Below are 19134 nucleotides of genomic sequence, written 5' to 3' on the forward strand. Positions count from 1 at the left end.
TTTTAAGGAACTTCATTAGTTCAGTTGTGTTCTCTGCATGATTAGTACATGTGAAACAATTAGCAAACTTATAACTATAAACTTGTATATTTAAATAGGCTAAGTGAGGTCCTTTTGTTGCTTTAATAACTGAATTCCTTAGTATAAGACCTCATTGTCTCTTAATTTCCCCCATCTCTCTATATTTTTACCTTTTATCCCTATTTTATCTTTTATCCCTATTTTTTGGGGCGGTATAAGAGAAAGTTAAAATTTATATTAGGTTAAAAAAATATATAAATTTTAACCTTCCCTTTCAGGTTTACATAAAAATTGAGTGGAAAGTACAGAGGATTCCCATGTATTCTCCCCCTGCCTCCCCATTTTGCATTTTTAACATCTTATTGGTGTGATCAACGACTACAGAGAATGTTTAAATTTAAAAAAAAAACAATTTAGGGCCGCCCTGGTGGCTCAGGTGGTTGGAGCCCCGTGTTCCTAATGCTGAGGTCTCTGGTTCGATTCCCACGTGGGCCAGTGAGCTGCACCCTCTATAGCTAAGATTGTGAACAAGAGCTCTCCCTGGAGCTGGCCTGCTGTGAGCAGCCGGAGGTTGGCATAAGCTGCTATGGGCTGCCGTGGGCTGCTGCATGCTGCCATGAGTGGCCAGTGGCCAGTGTGAGTGGCCGGCAGCCAGTGTGAGTGGCTGGCAGCCTGCGAGAGCTGCCGTGAGCTGCTGTGAGAGGCCAGCCAACGACCAGCGACCGACTGCCTCATCAGCTAGCGGGAGCGGAAGGCTCCTAATACCAGCATGGGCCAGGGAGCTGTGTCCTACACAACTAGACTGAGAAACAATGGCTTGAACTGGAGTGTGGGGGCGGAGGCAGAAGAAGGGGGAAAAATTTTATTACAGTAAAAGACACATTGCCATTAATTCCCCTCAAAATACGTCTCCTCACGTCAAACACACTTATCCCATCATTCTTGTCGCTTTCTGAAACAGTTCTGGAAGTCCTCTTTCATCAGTGTCTATAGTTGTGCTGTTGTGGCTGCCTCCATGTCCTGAATCATTTTGACTGGGGAAGAGCCAGAAGTCACACGGTGCCAGATCCAGTGAATAAGGTGGATAAGGATGCACTATAATGTTTCTATTTGACAGAAATTGCCATATTCCAGAAGCGATGTGTGACATGGAGCATCGTCATGATGGAGGATAATATACGGCACACTTTAAAACACACCGTCTTAACCGTAGCTCACACCCGACTGACTGCACTGAACAAGTTGAAACTTATCACACACTGTTACTAAGATTTGACGCACTGCTTCCCATATTGATGATCCCTGCCTTTCCGTTGGATGGCACTCGGCAGCAGCATTCACCGTATTTCTTGATCACAATGGAAAGGCTTCGTGTCACACATCGCTTCTGGTACATGGCAATTTCTGTCAAATAAAAACATTACTGTGCATCCTTATTCACCTTATTCTGTGGATCTGGCACTGTGTGACTTCTGGGTCTTCCCCAAAGTCAAATGACCATGAAAGGTAAACATTTTGAATCGTTTCAGGACATCGAGGCTGCCACCACAGCACAACTAAAGATACTCAAGAAAGAGCAACTGCTTCAGAAAGTGGCAAAAATGATGGGATAAGTGTGTTCAAAGCGAGGAGGAGTATTTTAAGGGGAATTAATGGCAATGTATCTTTTACTGTAATAATTTTTTTTATTTAAACATTCACTGTATTGTTTGATGACACCTCGTACATTAGTGAGGTACATTTGTTAAAACTGATGAACCAATATTGACACATTATTAATAACTAAAGTCCATAGTTAACATTTTTCTCAATGACAAAATTTTATCTTATGCTACTTTTAAACTTTAAAACTAGTGAAACGATCTCTTTTTAAGGAACTTCATTTCAGTTGAGTTTGTATGGTAGTACATGTGAAACAATTGGAAAACATTGATAACTCTACATTTGTTTATTTAAATGGGCTGTTTTTACATCATTGTTGGTAAGAAAAACTTGCAGGTAAAAACATTATATAGACACATAAAGGTTGGAATGAGTGTGTGTGACTTGCCAGAGAGGGTGGAGGCTGCCTTGATCTTGAGGAGGAGTGTGAAGAATAGTGTGATAAAAATCTGCTGTGCAGATGAGGTGTTGCTTACCATCTTGGTAGTAATCCTTTCCTCAAGAGCTGTAAAGCACAGGAAGTAATGTACTGGTGGGTTCAAGAATGAGTTGTACCGAAGCATTTTATGATATGGTATTATCACACTTTTCCAGGTATTAAATATTAACATGTTTTGAGAACAGTGAGACAAAGGCAAATTACATTAAGTACCATTAAGATTGAAAAAAAAGGCCAATATATACTCAGTCATTTATTTATCAGTTCATTCATTCAACAAGTATCTTCTTGATTTAACTATCTTTTGAGTGCCAACTATGTGTTATGTATTTTAAAAACACAATTTAACACAGTTGCCTTGTTAGATCGATATGTCATCACCCTTATTTTAAAGCCAAACTCAGATTTAGCAAATTTGTATAGTTAATAAACACAAGTCCCATTTATAAACTGTTGGAATCATTAATGTTGCTGTGTGATATTTGTAACTGATGATCTGGCATGTTGTACATACTTGGCACTGTTGTCATAGGCCATTATTTTGGGAAAAGAATAAAAGTTTGAAGGTCCCACGTATTGTCTGCTTTTACTCCTTAGACTTCTTAGGTGGAACCAGAGCCATTACATATCAAGATAACTCCGACATGAAAAATTATATATATATTTTAAAGATTTTATTGGGGAAGGGGAACAGGACTTTATTGGGGAACAGTGTGTACTTCCAGGACTTTTTTTCCACGTCAAGTTGTTGTCCTTTCAATCTTAGTTGTGGAGGGTGCCATTCAGCTTCAAGTTGTTGTCCTTTCAGTCTTAGTTGTGGAGGGCGCAGCTCAGCTCCAGGTCCAGTTGCCGTTGCTAGTTGCAGGGGGCGTAGCCCACCATCCCTTACAGGAGTCTAACCGGCAACCTTGTGGTTGAGAGGATGCACTCCAACCAACTGAGCCATCTGGGAGCTCAGCGGCAGGTCAGCTCAGGGTGCCATGTTCAATCTTAGTTTCAGGGGGTTTGCTGCCTGCCATCCCTTGCGGGACTCGAGGAATTGAACTGGCAACCTTGTGGTGGAGAGCCCACTGGCCCATGTGGGAATCGAACCGGCAGCCTTCGCAGTTAGGAGCATGGAGCTCTAACCGCCTGAGCCACCGGGCCGGCCCCCTGAAAAATATTTTTGACTGAAAGGATGTGCTTGAGATAAATATGAGGAATTCTTTTTCTATTGTCTTTCATGTCTGCTGGTTTAGTGTTTCAATTCATATTTTCAGGCCAGAAATGATTTGCTACATATGATGTGGCCATTTTAAAAATAGGTAAATCAACACCTCTTTTAAATTTTTAAAAAAGATTGAAACTTGTTGAAGTATCTATCAAGAAAAAGAACTACTAGTCATTATCCTTTGTGTTTGAACTGCTTGTGTTCAAATGTAAAATGATTTTTGTATGTTTCCTATCTTTAGTAGGGACTGAAAATTGCTTTGAATGTTTGTGTGAATTTTTACAAATCAATATTTTTTCATTTCACGGGTTATCATTTTGGTATAACATAACCATTGTACCTTAGTTGGGCAGAAGGATTCGTCATGACTAGATTTTGAATTAAAATATGAGTTTGATTAGGTACAAAAAGCTCTACCTTTTTCCTGAGCTCCTGACATGAGTTCTTGAATCTCATTCATCGTTCTGTACTGTTTATCATACACGCATTTGGAAATCAAGGGTCCTTTAGGACAAACATCTTACATCCTTTGCTGTGATGGAGGGCTACTGTAATAAAGACTTTATATATTTAGTTTGAGGCAGCGTTGCTTTTCCAGAGGAGACTGATTTATGCATTTTGTTCACTGTGCATAATAAATTTAATGCCATAATTTCTTAGAATCAGGCAACTGTATTGGGCAAGAGACTTTAACAGTTATTCATGAAGTAGTATAACTAGATTCCAATAAGCATGTGAAAAGGTCTTCAAGCAGCCTCCTTAGTCATGAAGAAAATTAATTAAAACTACAGTATGAATCCCACTGAACACTCACCAGAATGGATGACACCAGCTGTTGGCAAGGCTGTGGAACAGGCAGAACTCTCTTACATTGCTGGTAGAAATGTACACTGGCACAATCGCTATGGAAAACTATTTTGTTAAAATCTACAAAATATGCACATATTTCTAATATGGAAGCAATGCCACTAGTATGTATCCAAAAGAAATATGTTCACTAAACGACATGTGCAGGAATATTCTTTATGATGCTGTTTTAAAAATGGTAAAATCATGACACTTATATAGCTATAAAACAGATATGTGTCATACATTTTATTTAACTCATTAATTAATGAGATATTTGGCACATTGTTATAGCTGGTTCAAAGGAGAATCTGAAAAACAGATCCAGGCAATTAGGAATGCTGATAGGAACTTAAGAGATGCAAACCTGGTTAATGTGCTATTGGGACTAAAGTGTGCTGCTTGGAATTATATTTTTACAGAGTGGAATTCAGTGGTGTTTGTACCAGACAAAATTTATTTGCGTTTCTTTGGACAAGAGTCAATGCATTATTATTAGTTTTCTGTAACTTACAGTATTGTAAAATAACTAAAGATCCCTATTGAATAAAATAACTCCAAAGGGTCCACTAAACAAGCTTGGTAATCCATTGAAAGAACACACAGTAGTAATTTTTTCCCCATTTGAAAGTTTTCCACAATTTTCCCTGACATCTTAATAGCTGAAAACTAGAAACAACCTAGATGCCCATTAACACTAGAATGGATAAATTGCAGTATTTTCATATAATGGAAATCTCTATAGGAACAGAAATAAAGAAACTACAATCAGATGCAACAACCTAATGAATTTCATAAGTATGTAATGTGGGAAATAAGCCATTCACAAAAGAGTACAGCAGTCCCCTCTTATCTGCAGTTTCGCTTTCTGCGGTTTTAGTTAGCTTTGGTCAACTGCAGTCTGAAAATACTGAGTTGAAAGTTCCAGAAATAATTCGTAAGTGTTAACTTGTGCACCATTCTGAGTAGCGTGATGAAATCTTGCGCTGTCTTGTGCCATCCCGCCCAGGACGTGACTCATCACTTAGTCCAACGTATTCATGCTGTATATACTCGACCTATCTGTTAAATCACTCAGTAGCTGGCTCTGTTATCAGAGAGAGAGAGAGAGACCACATTCACAAAAATTTTTTTATAGTATATTGTTATAGTTGTTCTATTTTATTATTGTTGTTAATCTCTTACTGTACCTAATTTATTTATGAAACGTTATCATAGGTATGTATTATAGGAAAAACCATATATATGGCTTATTATAGGAAAAAACATTATATATGTATATATATACATATGTGTGTGTGTGTGTGTGTGTGTGTGTGTGTGTGTGTGTATATGTATATATCCATCCCATGGCTAAGGGGGGACTACTGAGTATGCTATGTGATTCCATTTAAATAAACTTCAACAAGTAAAACATATGAAGTATTAGAAGTTCAGGATAGTGGTTACAGTTATTTTTGAGTTGGGTTTGTGACTGGGAAGGGGCGTGGAGGGAATGTTCTGTTTCTAGATGTCTGTGCTAGTAACAGAGGTATATTAACATAGAAAATTTACTAAGCTGTACATATACATATGATTTATGTATTATTTCTATGTTAACTTTCAGTAAAGTTTGCTAAAAATAATCAATTGCAGATCACAATTTTCCATTTGCCCATTGTCTAAAAGGGTAGTTAGGGGTGTAAATATGTACTCTTGTCCTAATTCTGTGTCATTGTAAAACATTATTATTGTCCTTGGTATTTAATTGCATTTTCTGTTGTGAAGTCAGATATGTCTGAAAAGTCATCAGGGTTTCAGAAACAAGTTTGGTTCTGAGAGCTAGATGACCTTCATTTGTTTTTAGAATCGTTTAAAAGCACTTATAAAGCTCTCCCACAACTTTTATAGCCTTTCTCTGTATGTATCATTGTCCCGGCTGTTAAAATTTCCTTTTGCCTTAGATTGAGTTGTGAGATTCTAAACTTGTACTTTTCCCCCCATCTTTTTTGGTTTGGTATGTAATTTGCATATTTTCACCATGCGAAAGCTATTTTCTATGGTTGGAAAAGATTTTTTTCCTACAGTGTGAACAAATCATTCTTTGTTCTCCTTATTGTGCCTCCAAACTGGTACGTCCGGTTTATGCTCCAAACAACAAAAGTCTGTCATCAGAAATTAAAATGCCAGTAAGAACAAAGGCCGAGACCCACGAGAAGCTATTGGAGAGGTTTCCTCCTCTCCCCAAGTAACTGCAGTTGCCAGGAAGGTGGAACATTGCTTGGTACACTCCTTCCTTGTAGTTCTACCCTTGTATTTATTGTTATTGTTTGTTTAAAAGTGATTTTACAGCTCCTGGTAATTCCATTCAGGATCTATAAAATCCTCATCTCTGCGATTCTTTGCCATTTTCAGTGAACTCTTTTTAAGAAACCTAAAAATCACTTTGAAAGCCTTTTACAAAAGTTAATCAGTTTTGACACTCATTTATTTGAGAGCAGAATTACCAGTGAACATACTGTATAAAATTATTAGAGGCAGTTGAAAATGGCAGCTAAAACAGAGCCTGTAAGGACGGATCCATCCTCTCTGTGTCCTTTTTAAAACGTGCACATCTTATCTGTATATACACTTTGTTAGCACTGTCTCTGTTCTGAAATAGTATTTCAATGTAGAATTTGCACATACTGATTGGAGAGTTCTGTCCTCTGGGAAGTTTGACATTTGTGACTCACTTAGGATACTTTAGAATTAGGCTTGTAACAATCTTGATTTTAACATATTCACAAATATCTACAAATAGTGACTGTAAATATTTCTTCCCCCCCCCTTCCTTCCCTTATGTTATATTAAACAAAGCTTCTAGGACCTTAACTTAGAGGTAATGAAGGATAAGTAATGAATGCGAGGATGCATTTTATAATCCCTCCTAATGTTTTTTCCTACTTGTTGCTGTACATTTAAAGAGGGATTTAGAGTAGAAGCTTAGAATAGAAGAGGGCATTTCGGTTTGTTTTGAAAGCCGTTACTCTGAAAATCATTGTGTGTTCAGATTTCAAAATGTTTTCCTATATCAAAGTAAGCTCTTGTGTATTAATCCAGTGATAACACGTTTATTACATTGTGAGTATGCCAAGGCAGATTTGTTTTATTCTTTATTATATAGTATAATTTAGCACAGCAGCTCTGTTAAATATGATTAAACTTTAAGGGTTTATTTAATAGAACCAAATGTTAAGTGCTAGACCTGTAGCATATGGAAATAATAGTACCGTGTTTCCCCGAAAATAAGACCTAGCCGGACCATCAGCTCTAATGCATCTTTTGGATCAAAAATTAATACAAGACCTGGTATTATATATTTATTATATTATATTATATTATATTATATTTATTATATTATATTACATTACATTACATTATATTATATTCTGGGTCTTATATAAGACCGGGTCTTATATATATTGTATTAAAATAAGACTGGTCTTATATTAATTTTTGCTTCAAAAGACGCATTAGAGCTGATGGTCCGGCTAGGTCTTATTTTCGGGGAAACATGGTGCAGGGCAGTGGCTTTCGCGTTAGACTACTATGATTTGTTATAGGTTGAAACCTTACATGTTATAGTGAGAAGTGTTTTTATTACTCTGAATTATAATTTCAATGCAAGTTCTACAGTATTGTTTTATAATTTGTTTTTTACTTCCTTGTTAATAGAAATAGTATATGTTTAGAAGAATATTAGTTATCCATTGCCCAACAGACAATTTATTTTCAACAAGTGTATGACCTGGCAGCTTTGGAGAGAGCCAATAATGCATCTGTAATATGACTGGATTATATTAGTGCTTCAGTGAAAGTGTGCTTAAAATCAGAGATGGTGATTCTTCAGGTTTCAGAGAATATGTGATTGATTACTGCTTTGGGTGGGAGGTTGAACAAAATGACTTTTTTAAGGCTTTTTCTGGATTTAAATTTTATTCTATAATAAAATGTAGACTTATGAGTTTCAGTATATAATGGCAGTAGTTTTAATGTTCGTAAAGGAATTTGTAGAGAGGAAAATTCTTAGTGAGCTATACTGAGCTTTTAGCCTTTGTATGTTTAATTGGTGATAGGTGGTGCTATTGTTGCACAGTTGGTGCGAAGAAGCTAGCATTCTTATCTTCTGCATCCCAGTGCTACAGAAGGATTTGCCATTGCAGCAATAAATAAGTTGTAATAATTTTTATAAGCAAAATGAATATGATGGCTCTGTAGGCATTACCATAATTTAACATTTATAAGAAACAAAAATATTTATAGTTGCAGCTTTAAATTCTGGTAGAGGAGAAGATGGAGATCTGAAAAAGTAGTTTATCTAAAAGGCAGCTCTACAGATTTATAATTTAATATTGGAAGATTTATAAGCCTTTTATAATGTATGCACTGTTGATATTTTAAACGGCTAGTTTGGCAGGCCTATTTAAAAAAAATACCATCAGCATGTTTCCTCTATTGAATGTTTATCATTATTACATCTGTTGTAAGTTCTTGGGTATTTAGAACTAGTTGTATAGTGTTTGCCATTTTTCCCTATCTGGTATTACATATTTCATCAAACACTTGACAGTTATGAAAATATATTGCGAACTACATTACCACTTAAAGTAGCCTGGAAAGCTTTCTTAACTAATTCTAATTTCAATATGTTCAGCACTTCAATTAGCAGCAAACTTTTGAACCACTAATTCTGAAAAACAGTCGCTTTCACACTTGACACATATATTAGCATACCCTCTCACCTTTGGCTTCTTAGACTACTGTACTCTTTATATTTGAGGAATAAATCTGATGTGACTTAAAATGAATGGACATTCATACAGTGTTTGATCTATGTGTATAATAAAATGATGACTTTTAAAGATGCTTACACATTACTTTTTTATTCATGGAATATTGAAATTCAAAGTATCTTTGAGGTCGTTTGGCACCTTTCCCATCTCAGTTTATGAATGCAAAAGAAGAGGCTTAGGGGAGGTGGGAGAAATGGGGCGATGTTGGACAAAGGGTACAAACTTGTATCATGTAGTATGAAGAAGTCTAGAAATCTAATATTCAGGCGTGATGACGATAGTTAATAGTACTGTATTGAATATTGAAAAAATGCTAAGAGAGTAGATTTCAGGTGTTCTCATCACACAGAAAAGTTAACTGAGGGGATGATTGCAGTAATCATTTCACTATGTAGATATATATCAAACCATCCCATTGTACACCTTAAATATATACAATTTTTATTAAAAATATACTTGAAAACGAAAAAAAGAATATAGGTTTATAGAGGTTAAATAATTTACTCAAGGTGGTTAACAGCTAGTTATTATAGAACCATAACTGGTACCTAGCTCAATTCATATTTCATTTCAGTGAAGTTTTGCTTTTTGTCATTTATAACATATATGTGAAAGTTACTACAACATTTTCGAAATACTAAGAATATTGATCTTTTTCTTACATGGAAAACTGAATACTGATGGAAATCATAGTTGCTTTGCTTTAAAATGGAAGGCAGTCATACAGGAACCAAGCAGCCTAGTAATTTATTAAAGATTAAATTATAGACTTCTAGAACAGACCATTTATTTTTCTATTTATATCAAGTGTATGCTGTTATAATTTTCTATAAGTATTTATGATAACTTAAGATATACTTAATGTGTATGATCAACCATAAATGTGTATTAGTGAGTGTGTGTGTGTGTGTGTGTGTGTGTGTATGTGTGTGTGTGTGTATACGTATATTACATCGGAGACAATAAATTATGATAACATTTAGGGGGTCTTGTTTTTGTATGATAATGTTCTGACTTGTGTTTTCATTTCCCGAAACCTTTTCTGTCTTCTCATGCAGATCAGTGGGGAAGCACAGGAGCTCTTTTCTGTTCGACATGGCCCAATTCGAGCGGCTCGAATCTTGCCTGCTCCACAGTTTGGTGAGTGCAGCCCTTAATAAGAAACAAATCATTCAGAAAGTTTCTCTTTTATTGGTCTTGGACTACAGACAGCAAGAATGATAACTAAAGTCTGTTTTCCTCCAAGTGTCCATTCCCACCCTGGTTCCCCCCCTGCAAGATAAACTCTTAGTTCTGTCAGTTGAGATGGAAATAGGTAATCTTAACCATTTCAATATGGCCATTCACTTTCTGCTGTGGTTTTGATTTATCTTCATCCTCTTTGATCTTGATTTAGCCTCTGACTTGGCTGGCTCTTTCTTGAAGCCCTCTTCTCTCTTGGTTTTCATGGCATCGCTCTTCCCAGATCCCTTCCTTGCTGACTGTGCCGCTTTTGTTATGTTTCTGGTTTAGCTTTCTTCTGTGGGTATTCCCCACGTCTCTGTTGTTCTTGTGTCTTTTGCGCTTCTTCTCAGTTATAATTACTACCTTGGAAAGCTTGGTTTTCACCATTATCTTGATTGTAGATGAGTCTGCTGTCTGCGTTTCCAGTTATGTCAGAAGTACAGTTTCTGGCTTTTGACCTTGGATTGCTGCTTTAATAATGAATACTTCTTAATGTTGTATTTAAATATCATGTGTTTTGTTTTTATTAAAAAAACAGCAACAATTACATGTTTAAAATTAAACCTGGTATTTGGATGCCTAAATAACTCCTGACTCTTTAATGATCTGAGTTTTCTGAAGGTTGTATTTTCTCATTAACTTATCCGTGTACACTCACTGTTTTCGCAAGTGCACTAAAAAAGAAAATCATATTAATATTATTTGCATACTTAAAAATCTTTTTAAAAAGAAGATATTAAAATGTTTTAATTCTATTTTACAGTTTATCCAGAAGTTGGGAAATCTTCCTTACAAGACTTCTTGTTAGCAGTTAATTCTCTAGATTGCTGATAGTGATGTTCATTAGCACTTAATATCCGTGTGCATTTTGCACTTACCATGTGCATACATAATATTAGAGATTGATGTAGTGATGAAATATGCTTACTTGGAATGGGAAGGGTGGAGGTAGTAAGGCAAAAATATCTTGAAATCATGTGGAGAGTTTTCTCCTTGTTATTAAACTATATGGCGTATTCATATTTCAGCTTTGTCTCTCTGTCTCTTGCTTGCACTCTCTTTTGCTCCAGTTTCTGCTGCATTTTTGTTTTGTTGAAATCTTTTGACAAAGAAGATTGTAGAACGTTATTTTCTGGAAAGCTTTTAGAATAGCCAGCTTTTTCTTTGAGTGGTTGGAATCAAGAAGAACTCTAAAGGACTCTGCTACGTCTTTATTTCTTTTGTATGTAATTCACAGAGGCAGATTTTTCTCCCTTCATGTCGTTTATGAAGCTCTTTTGAGTATGCCAGTTATTAATGTTCAACTTTTCTCAACTTTTACTTTGGGCAGAAATACTTCATGAGAGACTATATAAAGCTATAAAAGTTAATGCCGCTAGTAGAATTTGAGTCTGTCTAATTTACTTTGTCTAAGTAAAAAAAAAGTTTCCTTCACTACTGTAATATACTTAATTTTAAAAATATTAGATTCAAAATATAATTTCACATAGCTAAATGTTCTGTTATGACTTGCAAAAAGTATGTGTCTCTTTCATTGTATTTGATTAATTATTTAGATTTGTTTTCATCAAAGTTATATATGCAACTGATCACATAAAATTTCTAATGGGACAAAAAAAAAGTAAGCCATTTCTCTCTTTTTCCCATTTTGCTTTGTGTGCTCGTTTTGGTGGTATACATCCTTAAGAAGCTTCCTGAAAAAGGATGTGTGGTAGATCTTGTTTGTCTGAAGATGTCTTTATTCTTCTTTAATTCTTGATTGATAATTTGGCTGGGTACAAATACTTGTTTGTAAATAATGTTACTTCAGAATTTTGAAGGCATTGTTCTGGTATTATGGTCGAAGAGTCTGAAGCCATTTTGATACCTTTTTCTTTGTATATGGCTTGTTTTTCTCTCTGGGACCTAGTAGAGTGTTGGCTTTCTTCCCAGTGTTCTGAAACTTTGCAGTTTTGTTTCTTGGTTCATGCATCGTCCTGGGCCTCTTCATTACGGACATGTGTACATAATTTTTAGAAAATTTCTAAAATTGTTTTTTCTTTTTTTTGATGTTTTTTTTTTCTCCTAAGTTTTTTTTTTGTTCTCTCTTTCTGGTACTTGTATTATTTGGCTGTTACACCCCCTAGAATGATTAATTAAAACAATAATTTTCAGGTCTTTTGGGAGACTGTTTCAATGTGGATTATTAACTCTAATATTGAATCATTCTTTTCTGCTATCATGTTTTTATCCTAACCTTCTGAAGCCCAATGCCTCCTTCCCTCCTATTCCCTACCCATCCCTCCTGTACTTCTTTCTTTCCTCCCTCCCTCCTTTACTCCCTTCCTTCCTTCTCCCCTCCCCCTCCCTCCCTCCTTCCCTCCTTTTCTTTCTCTCTTTCTCTCTTTCTTTCTGTAGTTTGCATATAGGTATTACCAACTAGAATCCAGTCATATATAAAAAGAATTATACATCAGGACCAAGTAAAGGATATTCCAGGACTACAAGGCTGGTTAACTTTTGAAAATCAGTATAATTTACCATATCAGTAGAATGAAGAAGAAAACCCATATGATCATCTCAATAGAAGTGGAAAAAACCTTTGTCAAAATTTAATAGCCATGTCTGATTAAAAAAAACTTTCAGCAAATTCGGAATAGAAAGAAACATCTTTAGTATGATAAAGATAATCTATAAAAAAATCTAGTCAACATCATAATCAATAGTGATATATTAAATACTTTACTGATGAATTTGGGATGGCTTGTATACAACTTCTCTTTAACATTGAATGCAGGTCCTAGCTATTACAGTAAGGCAAGAAAAATAAATAAAATGTAAATTTTAGAAAGAAAGATGTAAAATTGTCTTTATTCATAGAGGACTTGCTTGTGTCTGTAGAAAATACAAAGGAACCTACAAATTGTTAGAATTAATAAGTGAGTTTAGCAGAATTGCTGCATACCAGGTTCCTTGGATGTTTTGCGAAGATCTCCTCATGGTGTATTTTTCTAGCATCATTTTCAGCCATACTTAATCTTAGATGTTTTGCGAAGATCCCCTCACTGTATTTTTCCAGGATCGTTTTCTGCCATCCTTAACCATTGTCCCCTTTCCCCCCTTCCTTGCCTCAACAACACTCTTTTGTGATAGCTGTACTGAATTACTTTCATTTCCTCTAATGATCCATCTTTTTTGCAGCACTTTTCATTTGCTTATTTTGTGTTCTAGAACACTCATGTCCTTCCAACACTTCTTGTTCCTTACCCAATGTCAGAAGTATGTGCTCCCATAGGGCTTACTTTGTTTTTTAAATTTTAGTGCTCATTTGCCTCTTACTTGCTAGACTTGTAGGCTGTTTTCGTATCTTTAGTGCCTCACAGAGTACTTGATACAAAGTGTTAATAAATATTTGTTGAACGTTGCTGTGGGATATAATCTTTTGAAAATTATGACCTAGAAGAAAAGCAAGTTCCGTTTCTGTAGGTGTTTCTGTGGAAACTCTGTCCCCTCAAATTAAAAAAAACCAAAGGATTTGTATGTCCTCTTATCCCACAGAAGGTGATCATTGGCATTTACTCATATCAACATAGTTCGTGCTTCCCTGCTTCTTCATGGTCACTGTCAATAATTGATTACTTTCTTAATGAACCTAGACCTGCTTTAGAATTTTTTCAATACAATGTTTCAGAAAGCTATGACCAATCAATTGATATTCTTTTATCAGATAAAAATTGTTACTATCTTTCAAATCTTTCTAGAACTTAATTATAAGTAAAGTAAATTCTTACTCAGTACTCTCAGTAGCCATTGTAGTTTTTGGTATGTCAAACATCACCTGGGAAATAAAAGGTATCAATATGTATATTTTAATATACAATTCAAAATTTTTATATGGTTATAGACTTTGTGCTAATAATGATTATTTCCAAGAAGTGGCATCAGAGGAAACTTTCACTTTAATGTTTTTAATTTCTTAAAATAAAGACCATATAATTCTAACCAGTTAAAATATTTATTATAAAAACTCAAGAAATACTGAAATGCAGAAAGTGAAAATTCACATGATGCTTTGTTATTGGAGAGAAACCCAGGTTACCTTTTTTCCTTCTTTTCTTCGTTCCCCCAGATACTGAGCGTATATTAACAACTTAGGGTACACGTTTCCAGATTTTTTCCCCCTTCATCTTTGACACTTGCATGAAATTAAATTGTAGTAGTATGGCCAGGGCCTGATTTAAGTTCTTTATATGTATTACATGTATTAAGTCGTGTGTGCACACGTGCTTGCACATATGTAGTCTTTTTCATAACTTTATATTGTGAACATATTTTCATTTCAAAACTTATATAAATTTCTTTCAGCATGGCTAAAAATTATGTATCATTCCATTGTATCGTCCTCCCCTACTATAGTGTGTTTTTTGGAGTCACAGGATCAGCGCCTTCCATGCAGTGCCTTGAATAATACGTGGAATATGAGTGGTGCACCAAAATGAATTCATTCAGTATGTTACAAAACAGAAACTAGAATTTTACTTTTGTTCATCCTTTGTCAGTGACCAGATGGATAACACTGTTTTTGACTCTAATAGAGCTTATAATTCGATTAGGAATTATATTAGGCATGTGCTCATGCTGTTACTGCTTATGGAGAAGGATGATCACTTTGGCCTTGAACCTGAACCAGAGTTTTTAGAAATACAGATTCAACCCTATTTGTTATCTTTAGGAGTGCAGTGTACTGAGTACCTGAACTTCTCCATGTAAGAATATTTAGGAATAAATTCTTATAATCTAGGAACTTTATTCTGAGACTAGATGGACTCTTTGGAGATATAGTATCCTCAGGTGTTTATGAGCCAGATTTCTGGTACTTATCCAAAACATTGGATAGCCAACTTCGCTTGTTCTAGATTATTTAGTTTGACTTACTACTGAAAAGGTACGATTATTTTTCATTCTGCTATGCAAGGAATTCGCAATTTCACGTCTCAAAATATTAAAAGGTTTAAAAAAAATCTTAAGATCCAACCAAGTATTTTCCTACTAGAGTATAAATGCCAAGTATTTTCTGAAGTTTGTAATATTGTAAACAGCCCACCCATGTGGTCAAAAATATTCATCGTTGCTGTTTTTTAATGATGCAAATGGCTGGAGTTATTTTTCTAGAAACAAACATGAGTAGAACAACTTCAGAGTTGTTAGTTAAACTTTTTCTCATTTGCTTATGTTTTGTAAATTTTCCAATAGGTGTCGAGTTTTCATTATTTGTCTTAAGGCACAACTACCTGTTTCATCCTTTTCAAACAACTTAAATATGGTTTTTTATCATGTTGAATGAAGAGCTGTTTGATTTGTTCAGCTGTATGAACTCAGAAATTCTGATTAACTTCTCCAGAAGGGTTCGCTGTAAATTTTGTGTCCTGTAAAATTTTAAATTATGGTTAAACAAGTAAATCCTACACACACACACACACACACACACACACACACAGAGAGAGAGAGAGAGAGAGAGAGAGAGAGAGAGAGAGTTCAGCCAAAACACTAGCAACCTTCCAAAAGTAGGCCAACTGACATTTGCTCACGCTCATCACCAGTATTTTGCAAAGAGAAAAACAGCCTTATTGACATTTTAAATGGCCAAACTATGATATTTAGGGCTTCCCTAATGTTTTCTGCTCTAATTACTTCTCAGTTTGCCTTGTGTATTTTTTTTTGCATAACACCTAGTCTTTATCACTGGGGCTTTTACTACTTGGGATAATTTAGGTTTTTACAAAATTTTGTGAGCCTGTGACATAGGTAAATTATAACTGGGGAATGTATATTCTATTCATCTTAAATTTCTCTAATGTTTTTGGTCAGAGAAATAGTGTTTCTAAGGAAGAGTGTTTTAGAAGTGCTGCTTTTTGAGTTTTTGTGATGCCATGGGGTTGAATTTGAGAAATTGATCTAAGAGTATTCTCAGTTTATACGTATTTGAACCCTGTAATTAGGGACTTTTCCTATGAGGGCTATAGTGAGAGGGAAGAATACTGAATAGAAAAAAGGAAGTAAATTTATAAATCAAGTGAATAATAATGCTTGATATTTTTCACATGAATTCTAGGTTGATTATATGTGTTATCACCACTTTACCACTATTCTGCTAGGTGAGTACCGTTACCCTATTTTGCAGGTGAGGATACTTATTAAAGCTCAAGGAGGTTAAGGTGACTGTCATAAAGACACATAGTTGATAAGTGGTGGAGCTGGAATTTGAACTTGAGTGTTTGCCTCTTAATCACTTAGGCCTCACTGTCTCTCAGTATATGATTTTTCCAATATTACAGCGTAACACGTATACCAAATCCAGGAGTTTCTAGGCTATGTCTCTGCAGAAATCAAACATTCGTGTATTCATTGAAATATGTAAACAGTACCTCTGTTTGTCCATATTTTCTTCCATTTTGAAAGTCTTAAATATCTTTAATTGCCCTAGTGTTTTCATTGTACTTGGAGTCATTGGTTGTTTAGTCTAAGGGTGAAGAGCAATGAAAATAGTCAATATGGGGACCAATATGTAGGAAAGCCATTATCCTACATAACTACATTTTAAATTTTAAGCTGTCAGGATAAGGAATGTCACAAAGACAGCTGTAGTCTATTCAAGTTACGTTCACCCTAAATTAAATCAACCCTTTAAAAGAAATGTTGGTTCCCTTTTATAGGACTCGGTATAAACTATTAAAAGTACTTCAAAAGGGTTAGTGACAGATATCTCGAATCAGATAAAAACAAAGGTGTAACATGAAGCAACTAAATTACATGTGAGCTTAATGATTCTGACCCAAATAAACAGACTTGTAATGGAGATGCTGATTATTATCAGTACGGCTTAAATGCTTTTGACTGTAGAACTGTAAAGAAGAATGTAGGTATCTTAGTGAATTGGGTAAGTTGTGGTCTTGGAAATCTGTGTTCATTAATCATTACACATTCCTAGGTGTGAAAGTGAAAACTCATTTTCTAAGTAACAGTTATTTTAAGTAAGTTTTTAGAAACAACTCAGCTTTATTGAGAAATAATTTACACACAATGAAACAGATCAATTTTAAGTGTACAATTTGATGAATTTTACCAGATGGATATAGTTACGTAACTGCTACCACAATTAAAACAGAAAGCCTGTCTATCACTGTAGTAAGTTCCCTTGTCCACTTCATATCCACTAAAATGGCTGTATGCAAAAGTGAGGTAATAACAAGTGTTGGTGAGGATGTGGGCTAATTGAAACTTCATATAGCCTATGAGAACGTAAAACGTAAGATATAACAGCCATGGGAAAACAGCTTGGCAGTTCCTTAAAATGTTAAATATGGCCATACAAGTAATGAGTTCCACACCTAGGTGTGTAACTGATAAAAATGAAAATACACGTCTACACAAAAATTTGCACTTGAATATTTATAGCAGTGTTATTCATAATAAGCCAAGAAACGGAAACAACCCAAGTGCCTATCAACTGATAAACAAAATGTGGTATAACCATACAATGGAATAGTCTTTGGCCATAAAAAATGAAATCCTGATAAAAGCTATAACATGATGAACCGTGAAGACATTTTTAAGTAAAAGAAACCACATGCCAAAGGCCTCAAACTTTGGATTCCACTTATATGAAATATCCTTATAGGCAAATCCATAGAGACAGAAAGCAGGTGAGTGGCTGCCTAGGGTTGGGAGACTAGGAGAGGTTGAGGAATGACTGCTAATGAATAATACAGGATTTCTTTTTTGGGGGCGATGAAAATGTTCTAAAATTAATTGTGGTGATAGTTGCATAACTATGTAAATATACTAAAAACCATTGAATTGTGCACATTAAATTGGTGAAATGTATTTATATGAATTACATTTTAATTACTTTTTAAAATGAAAGTCTCCCTGTATCCTTACTTCCCCACACCTGGAGTACTAGCAACCACTAATATGATTTAAGTCAGTATTGTTTCTGCCTTTCTAGAATTTGAAAAGATGGAGTGTATAGCATTTATATGCACTTCACATGATGCTTTTTGAGAACCATCTATGTTCTTGTGTGTTTCAGTTCCTTCCTTTTTTAAAATTTCTGAGGAGTGTTCCATTGTCTGGATATGCTATAATTTGTTTTTCCTTAAGTCACCAATGAGTGGACATTCGGATTGTTTCCAGTTGTGTCTCTTATGCATAAAGCTGCTGTGAATAGTTGCTTGTGGATATGTTTTCATTTCTCTTGGGTCAGTTATTTAGAAGTGAGAACACTAATAGTAAGTGCAGGCTTAACTTTGTAAGAAATAGCCAAACTATTTTCCAAAGTGGATACACTGTTTTTCATTCCCACCAGTAGTGTTCCAGTTTCCCTAATGACTAATGATATTGATCATCTTTTCTTGTGCTTAATTGCCATTTTATTGTTTTTATAAAATGTTGAAATCTAGTGCCCATTTTTGATAGTGTTATTTTATTATTGAGTTGTAAGAGTTCTGTATATATTTTAGATACAAATCCTTTTTTTGATATATGCAAAGTATACAAATTTTTTTTCCCTTCCTGTGACTTGTCGTAGTGGGCTTATTTTTCTTTTTTTAATAGATTTCACTTTTATACTTTCTTTTTTCAAGGATGGCGCAGCTCACAGTGGCCCATGTGGGGACTGAACCGGTCACCTTGATGTTATCAGCACCATGGCTCTAACCAACTGAGCTAACCGGCCACCCTTAGACTTCACTTTTTAGAGTAGCTTTAGGTTAACAGCAAAATTGAGCAGAAGGTACAGAGATGTCCTTTATATGCTTCCACCCCACATATGCAAACCCTCCCCCATTGTCAACGTCCTCCCGTGGAGAGTACATTCAGGCTTTCAAAAGCAAATGTTTTTAATAATCAGAAGTCTTTATTTTTAAATTCACTTTTTA

At 35.1% G+C, this 19134-nt stretch overlaps 1 protein-coding gene across 25 annotated transcripts in view; it reads left to right on the forward strand.

The window, feature by feature from the left end:
- BCAS3 (BCAS3 microtubule associated cell migration factor) overlaps window positions 1-19134 on the forward strand; it is a 519095-nt gene that overhangs the window by 39002 nt on the left and 460959 nt on the right. For all 25 annotated transcript variants that reach the window (XM_074320579.1, XM_074320576.1, XM_074320587.1 and 22 more), the window contains exon 6: window positions 10051-10132. In XM_074320579.1, the coding sequence (XP_074176680.1) occupies window positions 10051-10132 (82 nt within the window). The remainder of the gene's footprint in view (window positions 1-10050; window positions 10133-19134) is intronic.

The sequence above is a fragment of the Rhinolophus sinicus genome, linkage group LG15 (assembly GCF_036562045.2).
Source record: "Rhinolophus sinicus isolate RSC01 linkage group LG15, ASM3656204v1, whole genome shotgun sequence".
Classification (NCBI taxonomy): domain Eukaryota; kingdom Metazoa; phylum Chordata; class Mammalia; order Chiroptera; family Rhinolophidae; genus Rhinolophus; species Rhinolophus sinicus.